This window comes from Lontra canadensis, unplaced genomic scaffold, assembly GCF_010015895.1.
Source record: "Lontra canadensis isolate GAN:19392208 unplaced genomic scaffold, GSC_riverotter_1.0 scaffold2, whole genome shotgun sequence".
NCBI lineage: Eukaryota > Metazoa > Chordata > Mammalia > Carnivora > Mustelidae > Lontra > Lontra canadensis.
Window position 1 is genome coordinate 7,033,915 of NW_022630996.1, and position 13,841 is coordinate 7,047,755.

Genomic DNA, 13,841 nt, shown 5'->3' on the forward strand with positions numbered 1-13,841 from the left:
CTGGTCTTGAACCCCATCTAAATGGAGACTTACCCTCTCTACCACCATGTCTGGCGCCTTTCTCTCAGTGCTCTGTTCTCAGGACTCAGCCACAGTGTGCTGTCTCCCGGTGCACATGCGCGCGGGTTGGGGGGCAGATGAAACTGTGGGGGGCGGGTGGGGGTGGGTAGGCTGGGTCCGTCTTCAGCTCTGCCAGGTGATGCTAAACTGTTTTCCGAAGTGATCCTGCCACTTTCCACCCCCATCCACGGTCTGTGGTGACCGTCTCCCTAATGTCTGGTATTGTTTGCCATCTGAACTTTGCCCAGCCTGGGGATGTAAATTGGTGTCTCGGCTTCCCTCTCTCCAGGTCCTAATGAGAGAAAGTGTCTCTGCCTGTTTTGGGGCCATTCCTTGTAGTTTGCTTGTTTTGTTGAAGGGGAAGGTTGTGTGTTTAGTTTTTTGTTTAGTTTAGGAACTCTTTAAATTTCTGAATATTAATTGTGCTTTGAAAATAAACTCTTCCTGTCAACTTATGGTATTTTTTAATATAGAGAAGTTTTTAACCATCTTTTCCTTTATGGTTTTGTACTTTTTGAGTCATAAGAAATCCTTATCCCAAGACCATAAGGAAATGTTTCTAAATTTTCTTTAAAAAGTCTCGATGTTTTAAGGACTATGTTTACTCTTTTGCTGTAGGTGGTGAAGTATGGGTCCACTTTCATTCTTACACAGATGAATTAACCAGTTTTGCCAAAATTGCTTTTTAAAAATGTACTTATTAAAAAAATTAAAATTGTGATAATATACACATAACAAAATTTGCCATCCTAACTATCTTTAAGGGTACACTGTGGTGGCATTACATTCACATTGTTGTGCGGCCATCCCCAGCATCCATTGCCAGCAGTTATTTTAAAACTGTCAAAATTGAGCCAAATTTGGCAAACTCATAACACCTTTTATAGCTTATTTTCAGACCCATGTGCCAAATATCACTTGTTTAAGTAGGCCATCTCTTCTCCATGTATTTCCAGGGCTACCTGTGACAGGTGCGGAATTAGCAAATACACCCAGGTCTGTTTCTGGTCTCTTCTCTTCCATTGGTCTGTCTGTCTGTGTGTCACACTGTCTTACCTAGTGGAGCTTTAGAGTGTGTGTTGGCATCTGATAAGCCAGTCTCCCATCTTGTCTGTCTTTGAGCTCCCTGGGCTCTTGGTCTTTTGCTCCTCCTTAGAAATTTCTAAATCTTACTGGTTTATCTCTGTTGCAATTTTTGAAATTGAAATTGCATTGACTATTGTCAGTCCTAGGAGAACTGACATCCTAATGGTGCTGAGAGTTTCTGTTCATATACATGATAGCAGCTGATTTATTTAAATATTTTAAAATATCTTTCAGTAGTTCTGTAATTTCTCCATTAAGGTCTTGGGTGTCTTTTGTTAGAGAATTACTTTTTTTTTTCCAGTTGTATTGAGATAAAATTGACATACAACAGTGTACAAGTGTAAGGTGGGCAGCATGAGGACTTGATAGATGTATACATTGTATGACGACCCCCACAATAAGTTCAGTTAATTTCCCTCACTTCATATAGTTACAAAAACAATTTTTTCCCTTATGATATGATGAGAACTTATAGAATTTATCCTTTTAGCAACTTTTAAATATACCACAAAACGGGGCGCCTGGGTGGCTCAGTGGGTTAACGCTCTGCCTTCGGCTCAGGTCATGATCCCAGGGTCCTGGGATCGAGCCCCACATCGGGCTCTCTGCTCAGCAGGGAGTCTGCTTCTCCCTCTCTCTGCCTGCCTCTCTGCCTACTTGTGATCTCTGTCAAATAAATAAATCTTAAAAAATATATATATACCGTAAAACATTGTTAACTGTAGCCATCATGTTGTACATTGCATCCCCAGTAAAAAAAAAAAATTTGTTTCTCTCTGCTGATGCACAGAAATGCAGTTGACTTTTTTGTCAACTATTACATCTTGCAACTTTACTAAAATATCTGAACTCAGAAGACTCTACTGATAATTTGAATTATCTGTAATTCCAAGTTGTCTATGTATTCTATCTAGAAGTTAGTATCTGTGAATAGCATTATTTTTTTAAAGATTTTACTTATTTACTTTGAGAGAAAGTGAACACAAGTTGGGAGCAGAAGGTGAGGGAGAGGGAGAAGCCGACTCCCCAATGAGCAAGAAGTCCAATGTGGGGTTGCATCCCACACCCTGGGATCATGACCTGAGCCAAAGGCAGAAGCTTAACTGACTGAGCCACCCAAGAACCCCTGTGAATAGCATTTTAATTTCTTCCTTTTTTATTTTTATGCATGTTACTTCTTTTTATTGACTTATTGCCTTATTGCCTTATTGTAGTGGCTAGGACCTCCAGTGGCATGCTGAATATAAGTGGTGATTAGCTGGAATATTATTTTTTCTTCTTTTTTCCCTTGATTTTAAGAGGAGTAATTATTAAATGTTTCACCTTAAGCATGAGTGAATGTTTGGAATCGTTGACTTGCTAACAAATCCCAATTTTATTCCTAGTATGCTAAGAGGGTTTTTTGTTTTTTTTTTTAAAGATTTTATTTATTTGAGGGGCGCCTGGGTGATTCAGTTGGTTAAGTGACTGCCTTCCGCTCAGGTCATGATCCTGGAGTCCCGGGATCGAGTCCCACATCGGGCTCCCTGCTCAGCAGGCAGTCTGCTTCTCCCTCTGACCATCTCCCCTCTCATGCTCTCTCTCTCACTCTCTCAAGTAAATAAATAAAATCTTAAAAAAAAAGATTTTATTTATTTGAGAGAGAGAGAGAGAGTGTGTGTACAGGGAAAGGGAGGGCCAGACTCCCTGCTCGGCAGAGAGCCTCACATGGGGCTTGATGAGCTGAGCCACCCAGATACCTCTGGGAGGTTTTTTAAAAATTGTGTATAAAAATTGAATTTTATTGAGTGCTTTTTCTGTATCAAGAGCCCATGCTTTGTTCTCCCTTATTTGTTAATGCAGTTAACGACATTAATTTTCTGGTAAGTCCACCATATTTCTAGGCTTAAGTCATAGTTATGCAGTTCTCTCTCGCTCGCTCTCGCGCTCTCTCTCTCTCTCTTTCTCACACACGCACACACACACACCCACACACACAGCTGAATTTGGATGGCCAGTACTTAATTTAAGATTTTTGCATCCATGTTTGAGTGAGATTGGCCTATAATTTTTTCATATTATCTTGATCTGGTTTTTATCTTAGGAAATATCTAACCTCATAAAGATGAGATTGGGATGGTTTCTTTTTCTGTTCTCTGAAAAAACTCATGTACAATTAGAATTATTTTTTCCTGAATAATTGACCATGTGTCTAAAGAATATCTAGGCGTAATGTTTAATTTATGGGGAGATTTTAAACTATTGACCAGTTTCTTATAATTGTTAGAGATCAGTCAGGTTTTCTATTTTTCTTGAGTCAATTTTGGTAAATTTATCCTATTTTTCAGGAGTTTGTTCATTTTATTTGTTGTCAAACTAATTATTATAAAGTTGCTTATAATATCCCTTTTAGTGTCTATGGCATCTTTCTTTTTTTTTTTTACTGTATGTATTTCTAATATTCTCCTTTTTTCTTGATCAGTCTTGCAGAGACTAATTTTATTTTCAGAGAATATTAATTTCATTATTATTTTTTTGTATAAGAACCGACTGCCCTCCCCTCTTCCCACTTGGAACATTTTTCCCCGCCTACGGTGTTAGAGGGGGGAAAACTAACACTGTTAGTTTGTGACACTGTTATATTTAAGTTCACATCTATCAGCTGAGCATCTAGAAGACCACAGGTGGAACCTGAGTTTTCACTTGGCTGGTGGATGTTCTTTTGCATGGATCTCATGTTCTCTCATGTTCTTTTGCAGGATCCTGTGTGCTGAGTCAGCCAGCAACTTTCACTTTGATTGTCTAGACTTTGAGTTCATGATGTTTGGCGCAGCCCCCGCCCGCCGCCTCTCCACGGCCTCCTCGGTTACTAAACCTCCACACTTCATCCTCACCACTGACTGGGTTTGGTACTGGACTGATGAGTTTGGTTCTTGGCAGGAATATGGGCAACAAGTAAGTGTCACAGAAAGAGGGCAAGTATTTTCCCCCAAGGGTCTGTGGTGGCGTTGCTATTCCCAGACATGAACGTGAGGGTTGTCCTGGAGAGTCTTGACAAAGCCAAAGATGTTCATATCCCCCTATGACTTACTTGCTTTGGGGGAATTAGGGCAAAACTAGTTAGCAGTTCCTTTTTTTTTTTTTCTTTTTTAAAGATTTGATTTATTTATTTGACAGAGAGATCACAAGTAGGCAGAGAGGCAGGCAGAGAGAGGAGGAAGCAGGCTCCCTGCTGAGCAGAGAGCCCGATGTGGGGCTCGATCCCAGGACCCTGAGATCCTGACCTGAGCCAAAAGCAGAGGCTTTAACCCACTGAGCCACCCAGGTGCCCCTTAGCCATTCCTTTGTAGGAGGTTCTGTCTTTGAATGTTTAGGTATCTGTTGGCCTCATGAGAACTGAATGACTATAGATTATAATGAGATGACATTTCTTCATTGGTTTTGTTAAATGGGGTAGAGAGATGCCTCTCTAACTGTCGAACAGGTAACTCCAGAGCAAGTGCCTGTGTGTGCAGGAGAGTCTGGGTAGCTGCACAGTATACTTGAAGGCTTTTCGAAGGTGGCCTTTTGCCTTCTCTGTAGCAGCAACTTCACAGAATGTGGGCAAGTGTAAGAAAATGGATTCATTTCAGGTATTGATTTGGAATCTGAATCTAATAACTGCTGTTGTCAATTATTTGAAGATGTTCATGGCTGAATCAGATTGAGTCCCCTGGTCACTTGTAGAGGTACAAGGATAGGGAGGTCACCACATCTCTGTGGATAGCTTTCCAAAATGAATATTGGGATTATGGTCTGATAGACATTTATACCCTTCCAGGTTATAAAAGGCTATATTAAAGCTTGAGTTTCTTGTTCTTACCTGCACCTGGAATGTCTTCTTCTCTGGGAACACTGTAATGTGGGCTGCATGAGCACAGGGAGGTTGGTCTCTCTTGTGCCACCGATGTGCCCCTGTGTGGAGAATAGAGCCTGTACCTAGCAGGTCCTCAGGGCAGAGACGTTGGCTGGCTGAAGGACAGAGTAATTACTGTCCTCCGGCCTGTTGGACGTGGTCACGCTCATCAGGGGCCTCACTTCAGCCTTCATCTGCTTTCCCTCTGCGTCCTCAAGTGCCAGCCTTTCCTTGGTGGCTGTTCCGTCTGCCCTCTTTCCCACCTATCTGCCCCTCTTGAGCATCCTGGGTTTTTCCACCTTCCTTGCCATGTAGATTTGCTCAAGGAGGCTCCCCAGCATTGCTCTTGGTTTGGTCAGGAGCAGGAGGCGGGAGGCCGTGCCTGGCATGGAGGAGCAGGAGAGAATGAAGGGCTGGTTATGCTCCCTGAATGGAGCTTACCTGGTAGCATCACGGAGGAGCCCATGGCAGGTGAGAAACACTTAGCTAATGCAACAACCTCTCACCTTTTGTTTTGTGATTTGTCCCCTTTCTTGGGGAGCTGAGTGGGATGACACTAGACCCTAGTGACACCCACTCAGCAAAAGTATTTTTATGCAAAAGTATTTTTATGCAAAAGTATTTTTCCTTAGGTGACTTTGCATACTGGATTGTCATGACTTTAGGGAGTAGGGGCCTTTCTCCTCCAAACAACCCATACTTAGGGTTTTCCCTTTTTCTTTTCTATGCGGCTACTTTCTTGCAGTATAGTCGGAGTGTATAACCTCATTCAGGACATGAGCATCTCTGGCAATGACCTGTATTTGGGTATCATTCATATATTGCACAGTGCTGGGGTACAGATGCACGTGTGTGAGCTCAGTGGCTTTTGGTTGTGTGGTCTCATTTGGTACCATCCTCTCCTAGGGTGGCCTGTCCATTCTAGCTCTTCTTTTCCCCACACACTGCTGGAGTTCCTGCATATGTGGATTTCTTTATTTTTCTGCTAATTGACAGTTTAGGACCATTTTCTTTTGATTCAGGGAAACTAGGTTCTCTTCTGCCTGAGTTCAGGATGTATAGCCCAATTTCAGGTCCACATTGCCTCCACCCTATGTTAATTTCCTGAGGCAACCACAGACTGGGTGGCTTAGAACAACAGTGATGTATTGTCTCACAGTGGATGCTGGAAATCAAAACGAAGGTGTCAGCAGGGCCATGTTCCCTTTGAAACTTGTTAGGAATCATGCCTGCTCTTCCTAGCTTCTGGTGGCTTCCCTGGCTTGTGGGTGCCTCAGTCCAGGCTCTGCCTCGTTGTCCGGCGGCCTTCTCCCTGAGTCTGCACATGACCGTCATCTTATAAGGGCATAGGTTGTGTGGTTTAGGAGCCCATCCTATTCTAGCATGATCTCATCTTAACTAATTACAGGGTAGTAACCCTGTTTCCCAATAAGGTCAAGTTTCGAGGTACTAGGGTTAAGACTTCAGCTTATCTTTTTTGGCAACCAGAGTGTCACAATTCAATTCATAATGTAATCTTGGGTATAAAGGTTTTACTGTTCTTGGCCCACTGAATTTTCCTATGTTGACCTTGACATCTCTGAGGTGTTGGGCTCCAGGATGCCTTACCCTGACCTGTATCCTCTTTGGATCATTCTCAGCAGGCTTCTCATGTCGATTGACATTTTGCATTTTTTCCCCCTTTCCTGTGATCCTCTTTACCTTGCTATAAAACCTCTACTGTTGCCCTCACCCTTTTGTACCTGAACAACGCATCCATCTCTACTTGAAAGGCAAGACCCTCATTTATTCCCCTCCTTGCCAGGATCTGACTTCTGTTCCTGTTACTTGTTCATCTAGTCACTTTTTTAAAAAAATATTTTATTTATTTATTTGAGAGAGAATGAGAGAGAGAGAGAGAGAGAGAGAGCACGAGTGAGCACAAGAAGGGGAGGGTCAGAGGGAGAAGCAGACTCCCTTCTGAGCAGAGAGCCTAATGGGGGATTCGACTCCAGGATCATGACCTGAGCCAAAGGCAGTTGCTTAACCAACTGAGCCACCCAGGTGTCCCTCATCTAGTCACTATTCATGAGTGCCCGCAGGAGGTGGGACACTGCCAGGCACAGCCCTCACAGTGCTGTAGACACTGCAAATGGTCAAGGGCCCAGGTGCCAAATCTGGTGGCATTTCCAGCCTTGGCCCACTCCCTCCTCACTCTCCTGGCTGCCTTGCTCCTCCTCTGTCTCCTTCATGGGCTGTTTCTTTCTGCTTCCCTTCATGAATTTTGGGGGGAGGGTCCCCAGGGTTCAGCCCATGCCTGATGTTCTTCTGACCTTAGTGGCCACCTTAAGTGATCTCCGCACCTCTGTCTCCAGACCAGATTCCTCTTCAGACTTCAGACGGGCATATCTAGAAACCGGCCCAGTATTTCTGTGGCACCTTAGCATTTGGTTCCAGGCACTGTGCTGTGTGCTCTGCAGGCCTTATTTTAATGATTCTTCCAGCCTGTTGAGGGTGGGATGGCACTCTTGTCTCGTGTTAGGGGTGTGACTTAAGTTTGTTCCTGTTCCTGTCCTGTTGAGATCACTGAAGTTTAGAGGGGCCAAAATTCAAACTCAGTCCATCCCCAAATCTTAGATGTCCTCTAGGTAATTGGAGAGAAGGTATGGGATCAAAATGGGTAATGCAAAAATAGAGAGCTTCCGCGGGTTCAGGAAAGAGCACAGAGAGGGACTAAGCTCTGAAGGGTGCTGGGTGCAAGAATGGGCAGAGAAGAGGCAGCTATGCTCAGTCCATCCCTGCAAGTGGATCGAAGATATCAGTGTTGACGTTCACCCTCATTCAAATGGTTGTGTCACCCATTATGAGTCATTTGAATGCTGCTTTCTTCTGTCGCAGCCGTCCACTTACCTGCTTTGCAGGACCTGCATTTACTATTTTCCTGGGCAGCTTTTAGGAGGCATTTGTGTTGGCTTCTATTCTGTGTCTCCCTCTCCCTGCTTTTCCCTGGCTTCTCTACGCCTGCTTCCCTGCCTCCCCCATGACACAGATACCCACCGCAGGCATGTCTGCAGTGTGGTGTGGATTGCACCCAGCAGCTTTCTTCATCATCGTAGCTTCTTGCCTTCATGGAGTATCTGTCTGGCTTTCCCTGTAGGGCATGGAGCACCCCGTGACCACTGTCAGCAGCAGCGATTTGGAGAAGGCCTACCTGGCGTACTGTGCCTCAGGCTCTGACGCCCAGGCAGCCGTCCTGAAGTTCCAGGCTGGAAAGCACAGATACGAGTTAGACTTCAAAGGTACGTCTTGACCCGTTGTCCTCACCTAGCAGGGTTTGGCCATCTGTTGGCCCGGCCTTTCCCTCCTTTACCCTGGAGAAGTTCCGTGTACACACAGAGGGCCAGGAAAGAAAAGGAGAGGGGGTCCCTGCTCCTGAAGTGCTGTCCACGTGGAAGGGGAGTCAGACCTGTGACAGATGGTGGCAGCCCGGGGCGGGTGGAGGAACAGCTGCCCGGGAGAGGGAGGTGAAGGGAGAGGAGCCCGAGGAAGAACGGGAGCCCCAAGTGTGCAGGAACAGGCGGGGGCCGCTTTTGTGCAGCGCTGGTGGTCCTGTAGGCCATGGACGAGGCTCTGTGGTCCCAGGGTTAACCTTGGTCCCTGACTGGTGTCAGCCATTCTGCTCTGCGCTCTGCCCTGTCCTCCCCGGCCTGGCGGCTCCCCATCGTCCTCTCAGCACCTGCGGCTCAGGTGGGCTGCAGACTGAGCACATGCTAGACGTGCACTTTCCTTAAAAGTTACTGGAAGCAGATTGTCCTGTGCCCATCGTGTCCTGACACTGAACTTTAAGTGACTTGTCCTGGCTGCCTTTGCAGACAGACAGAAACAGTGGCCAGTTCATGTAGTGACTGATTTTGGAGGATTTTTTTTTTTTTTTCATTTTAGTTTTTTCTGTGGCTTCTCTTAAGACATTTCCTCATGGTTTTATCAGCCCAGCTCTGTTTAACTCAGTGTTGCCTTACCCTTTAAACTCTGAGTCCTTCTGAATGTTCAGCACCTTTTGAGGGAATTCACTGGGCCTTCCTTTAAATACAATTTGCTGTTTTTTCTGTTTTGTGGACCTTCTACTATGGGGAGGGCAGCAGAGTGCATGCGCTAAATTATCCTAAAACCATGCGACCTGCTCGCTGTGGTTTTGTAGTGCTTATTTTCTCGGTGAGGGTGGAACCGCTGCCCCTCAGTGTGCCCTTGCAGAGAACACAGAAGTGTGTTCTCTGCAGGGAGAGCTGCTCACCCGCCCTCAGCATCTGCTGGGGACCAGCAGCCGTAGGTCAAGTCTGGTTTCCGGTCCACAGTCTGATAGATAAAAATGCACAAAAGGGGCAGTGAGTTATATGAGGATCAAGTCCATGCAACTAGCAACCATCTGAAGGCCGCTGGCAACTGTTTGAAACACTCCTTTTAAGTATCTGGAAAATGTCAGAGCCAGAAATGTCAGATGCGGCCTTTACCATTCTCAGCCTAGGCTGTATCCCCAGGGGACAGAACCGAGAGTCAGGATAACGGTGGGAAAGAGCACACACATGCGGTTTTCTGCAAACTGCAGGAAAAAGTGTGTTCACCCCACACTGACCCAGTCTCACATGGTTAGGCACAATTCGTTTTGTTGGTGGTGGATCACAGCAGCAACAGAAGTAGTTTGAGGTGTTAGGTTCCTGTCTCACGGTGAGGTGTTGTGAAAGCAAGTCTCAGACCCAAGTCGGCCAGACATGTTTATGAATGAAATATTATTAGCAAACAAGTACAGTTAAGAAACACACACAACAGGTCAAATGATTGGTTCTGTAGGATTGAGGAAGACTCGGCGCTGTCATTTTAGGGACTCTTTTCACATGCTTTGCTCAAGGCCACTGCCAGTGCCGATTCCAGAGGGAGAACTGCGATATCTGTTAGCTACCATCAGATGGGCAGAATCCCCAAGGTCACGTTTGTTTAGGGACTTAGCCTACTGTATCCCTTGTAGGGGTAACAAGGGAAAAAACTTACTTTTTCCCATCCACGGAAGGGTAGGGAGTGGGTCTCACATATAGTCAGTCAGTCTGCATGTCTTGAGTAGTTGTACCAGTGAAAGACCATTTGAGACTTACGATGATGTCAGTCAAGAGGCCAATAAAAACCCAAGTAAGTGTGCTAATTATTGATGGGAGGTGAGGGATGGACAACAGTAGGGCTTGTGGTAGCCATGTCTGGTGCCTGGGCTCCTGATGAGAAGGTGGGGGACCCCTGGGAGTTCTGATCTTGATGACCACCTGGGCAACAGCATGAGGGACTCCCACCTCAGTGATCAGACTGTGTATGCTCAAATGCAGTAACATAAGTCACAGACACCTACAACTTAATGTTAAAATGTTTTTTTAAATGAAAAAGAAAAAACTGGTTTTATACTCTAAGTGCAGAAAGTAAGACGTGACAGGGTTTTCCTGGTGGCAAGCGACATGTAATCTAGCTCATAGGTGTTTGTGATTTTTCAACTTGAGGATCAGTGTCTCCTCTCATCCCCTCAGGATGAACCTCTGAGGATCATGGGGGTGGGCGTAGGACAAGGATTTTGTTTATTAAAGATGGTACAGGTTTAAAAAGGTTGAGAAATACTGCTGTGGAGTCAGTTTAGTCAAATTAAAAAAAAGTTGTAAGAGTAAAATTAGTGTATTAACTCTAAATCCCTCTGGCTCAAAATGTGGTAATTTGGTCTCAGGCTGGGCTGAAGCTTTTTTTATATCCAAGTTGGGAAAAATTGCTAAGCAAAATAATGGTTTAAACAAGATTGGAAGGAACAATTTAAAAGTGCTCATGTATAATTGATATGCCAATTACTCATCATTCATGTGTTCATTAAACCCAGTCTCCTAAGGATACCTATTTTCTTTTATGAATATTTGAAATGTGAAAATTGCCTTGTTTTTTTAACAGACTGACTCCAGGCTTTACATATTAGGATTAGTTTTCCAAACCATTTAGTTTGTACTTATAAAACATTGCCATCCTATGTGTGTGTGTGTGTGTGTGTGTGTGTGTATATATATATATTTGTTTTTTTTTTTTTCTTCTTCTTCAGTGTTTGTTCAGAAAAACCTGGTCTATGGCACAGTCAGAAAGGTTTGCCGGCGACCCAGATACGTGTCCCCTCAGGAGGTGAAGGTGAAGCAAGCCTGGTAGGTGGCATGAGAGCTGGGGGGCTGTGCTCTGCTGCACGTACAGGAAGCCTCCTCGGGCTGGCATAATTGCAGTGAGAGGGTGTGTTGGCTTGTGTCACTGAATGTGCCAGCTCTGAGTGCCCAGGCCTGCCCCCCAGGCAGGACCTTCGTACTTTCCTTCACTTAATACTATAGTGCTGGTATTAATAGCCAAGTTCCAGAAAAGGTCTGAGAATTCATGAAACTGGAAAATCAGGGTACACTTAGCACATTTCGGAGAGAGAAGTATTAGCATGGATTATAAGATGATAAATATAATTCAGGTTTATAGAAATATGTCAGTATTTTTCTAATTGTATGGTAGACTAATTAACTTTTAGTTAATAAAGCATTAAGGTGCCAAACAAAGTGCAACATGAAATAAAGGGAAAAAAAGACCTAAGACACTGGAAAAAATTGTATAATTAGATTTTTTTAAAAAGATTGATTTATTTGAGAGAGTATGTGTGTGTGTATGTGTGTGTGTGCGTGCGCACGCATGCGTGCACGCAGAGGTGGGGAAGGGCAGAGGGAGAGAATCTCAGGTAGACTCCGTGCTGAGCACAGAGCAACGTGGGGCTTGATCCCACAACCCTGAGAACGTGACCTGAGCTGAAATCAAGAGTAGGACACTTAACCGACTGAGCCACCTAGGCGCATGCCATATAATTAGATATTTTAACTGTAAGTGTGTGAGTGGTGTTCCTGATTCATAGTGTATTCTTGTGCAGATTTTTCCGGAAACCAAAAAACTTACTCCTGACTTTAGGCTAATTTAGAGAATGGTTAGGGAACAGTAATAATCTTACTTCTCATAATTTCTCTCTGTCTCCATCTTCAAGTGATTGTATAGTTTGTTTTTTAACTTGGAAGGGAACTTTTCAGTAGCTCTTTGGGTTTTTCTGTTTGTTTTTGGAGTCCGACTTTGTTATTGGTAGTGAGCTGCGGTCTTGGCTTCTGACAAAGCACATGGCTCTTTGTTCTTCAGTGGCATCACGTGTGAATGCCAGCTTTGGTGCCATCACCTGTGGCAGGGTGACTGCCAGTGCCCATATGCCAGGAGCTGGGAAAGGCTTGGAGCCAGAGCGTCATCTTTTGGGTAGAAGATCTGTGATGCACAGTTACAGGCTGCTTATTGTGCTCTGCAAGCCGGTTAGGCTTGAAGCTGGCTCACAGTTTGTATTTTTCAGTTGAATAGTTGAATCATAGATCTGAGTGTTTGAAGATGTCGAAGTGATAGAAAAATAATGGAATTATATACCAATAAGAAAACCATGTGTTTCATGGTTTTATGTACTTGCATGTCATGGGATACCAAAAACCTGAAAATGGCTGCAGCCGCTGGTCTCTTAGTGGCCGCTTAGTCTCTTCTTCCTCAGGGCGGGTTCCCTTTTGAGTTCCAGAAGCCACTAGGGGCCTTTTAAGCATTTAGGGCAGGAGAGGACCCTCCTGCAGCTGATGGGGCATATTTAAGAGCTTGGCTCTACCCAGACCCCCACTGAACCAGAAGTTTTAGGCTGGGTGCAGATGTCCTGGGTTTGGAGCTGGGAGAAGGGTTCTTTCTCTCCAATCCACATGGCTACATGCAGGGGGAGAGTGGCTGGATGGCAGCAAGTACCACAGCACCTGGTACATTGGGTGTGTCACAGCCTAAGCTGGGACTTCAGCCAGTGTTGTCCTTAGCCAGCTACGCCTTCCTTTAACCAGAGAAACCGGGCTCATTTCTGTTTCATGGTGAACCGAATAGTTTCTCTGCTGGCTCTTCTGGGGTCTCGCAGATGGACCTCAGTAGTTGTATTTGTGGACCATGGTCATTTAAAGAAGAGTTTGATACAAACTAGAGAGAAAAGGTATTATCAGTCCAAGAAAAGGGTATACTCAGTAGTCATCATCTTCCTCCCTGTTGTCTCCAGCGTTTCCACAATGAGTTGCCATTTGCATACATACAATTCTGATATATCTCTATTATCTTTCTTTCTGCAAAAATGAGCAATGTGTATACATAAAAGTGTTTTCTGATTTCACTTTTCTTGCACCAAACTAGAGGCAGCATTCTGTATGTACTGTTCTGTACCTTTTCTTTTCCCTTTCAGGACACTGAAGTCTTCTGAAATCTGTCTGTCTGCATGGCTCTCCAACACCTGTGCATACCCTAATTTATTTAATCTGTCCCCTTTGGAGGGATGTTTTGCATTGTTTCAGATCTTTTGTTGTTACAAGGGTAACACCACGGTGGATGATCTGGTGTACGTGCTGTTTCATGTTCAGGGAGATTAATGTTCTAGAAGGTAAATGCAAATTCCTCTTAATGGGGTTGAACCATTATGCACTTTGCCTCAAGGTGCTTGAGGTACTGCCTTGGCCTTGCCAACAAGTGAGTCATCAAGCTCTTGGACTTTTGCTGTTTTCATGTGTGGCAAAGGGTGTTTTCAGTGTATTTTAATTTGCGTTCTCTTATGAGTGAAGTTTAAAGTTTTTTTGCTAACTCTAACAGCCATTTGCCTTTCTTTTTCTGTGGGGAGTTTGTCTTTTTGTTCAATTTTTTGTCAGCCTTTTGGTGGTTTTTTTTGATACGTTAAGAGCCTTTTATCTACTGGGGAGGTCAGCACTCA

The 13,841-nt window shown here is 44.4% G+C and overlaps 1 protein-coding gene across 2 annotated transcripts in view; it reads left to right on the plus strand.

Annotated features, from left to right (window-relative positions):
- Nucleotides 1-13,841, plus strand: part of PARP12 (poly(ADP-ribose) polymerase family member 12) — a 40,191-nt gene that overhangs the window by 17,010 nt on the left and 9,340 nt on the right. For both annotated transcript variants that reach the window (XM_032867769.1, XM_032867760.1), the window contains 3 exons: nucleotides 3,885-4,080; nucleotides 8,157-8,298; nucleotides 11,112-11,208. In XM_032867769.1, coding sequence (XP_032723660.1) covers nucleotides 3,885-4,080; nucleotides 8,157-8,298; nucleotides 11,112-11,208 — 435 coding nt within the window. The remainder of the gene's footprint in view (nucleotides 1-3,884; nucleotides 4,081-8,156; nucleotides 8,299-11,111; nucleotides 11,209-13,841) is intronic.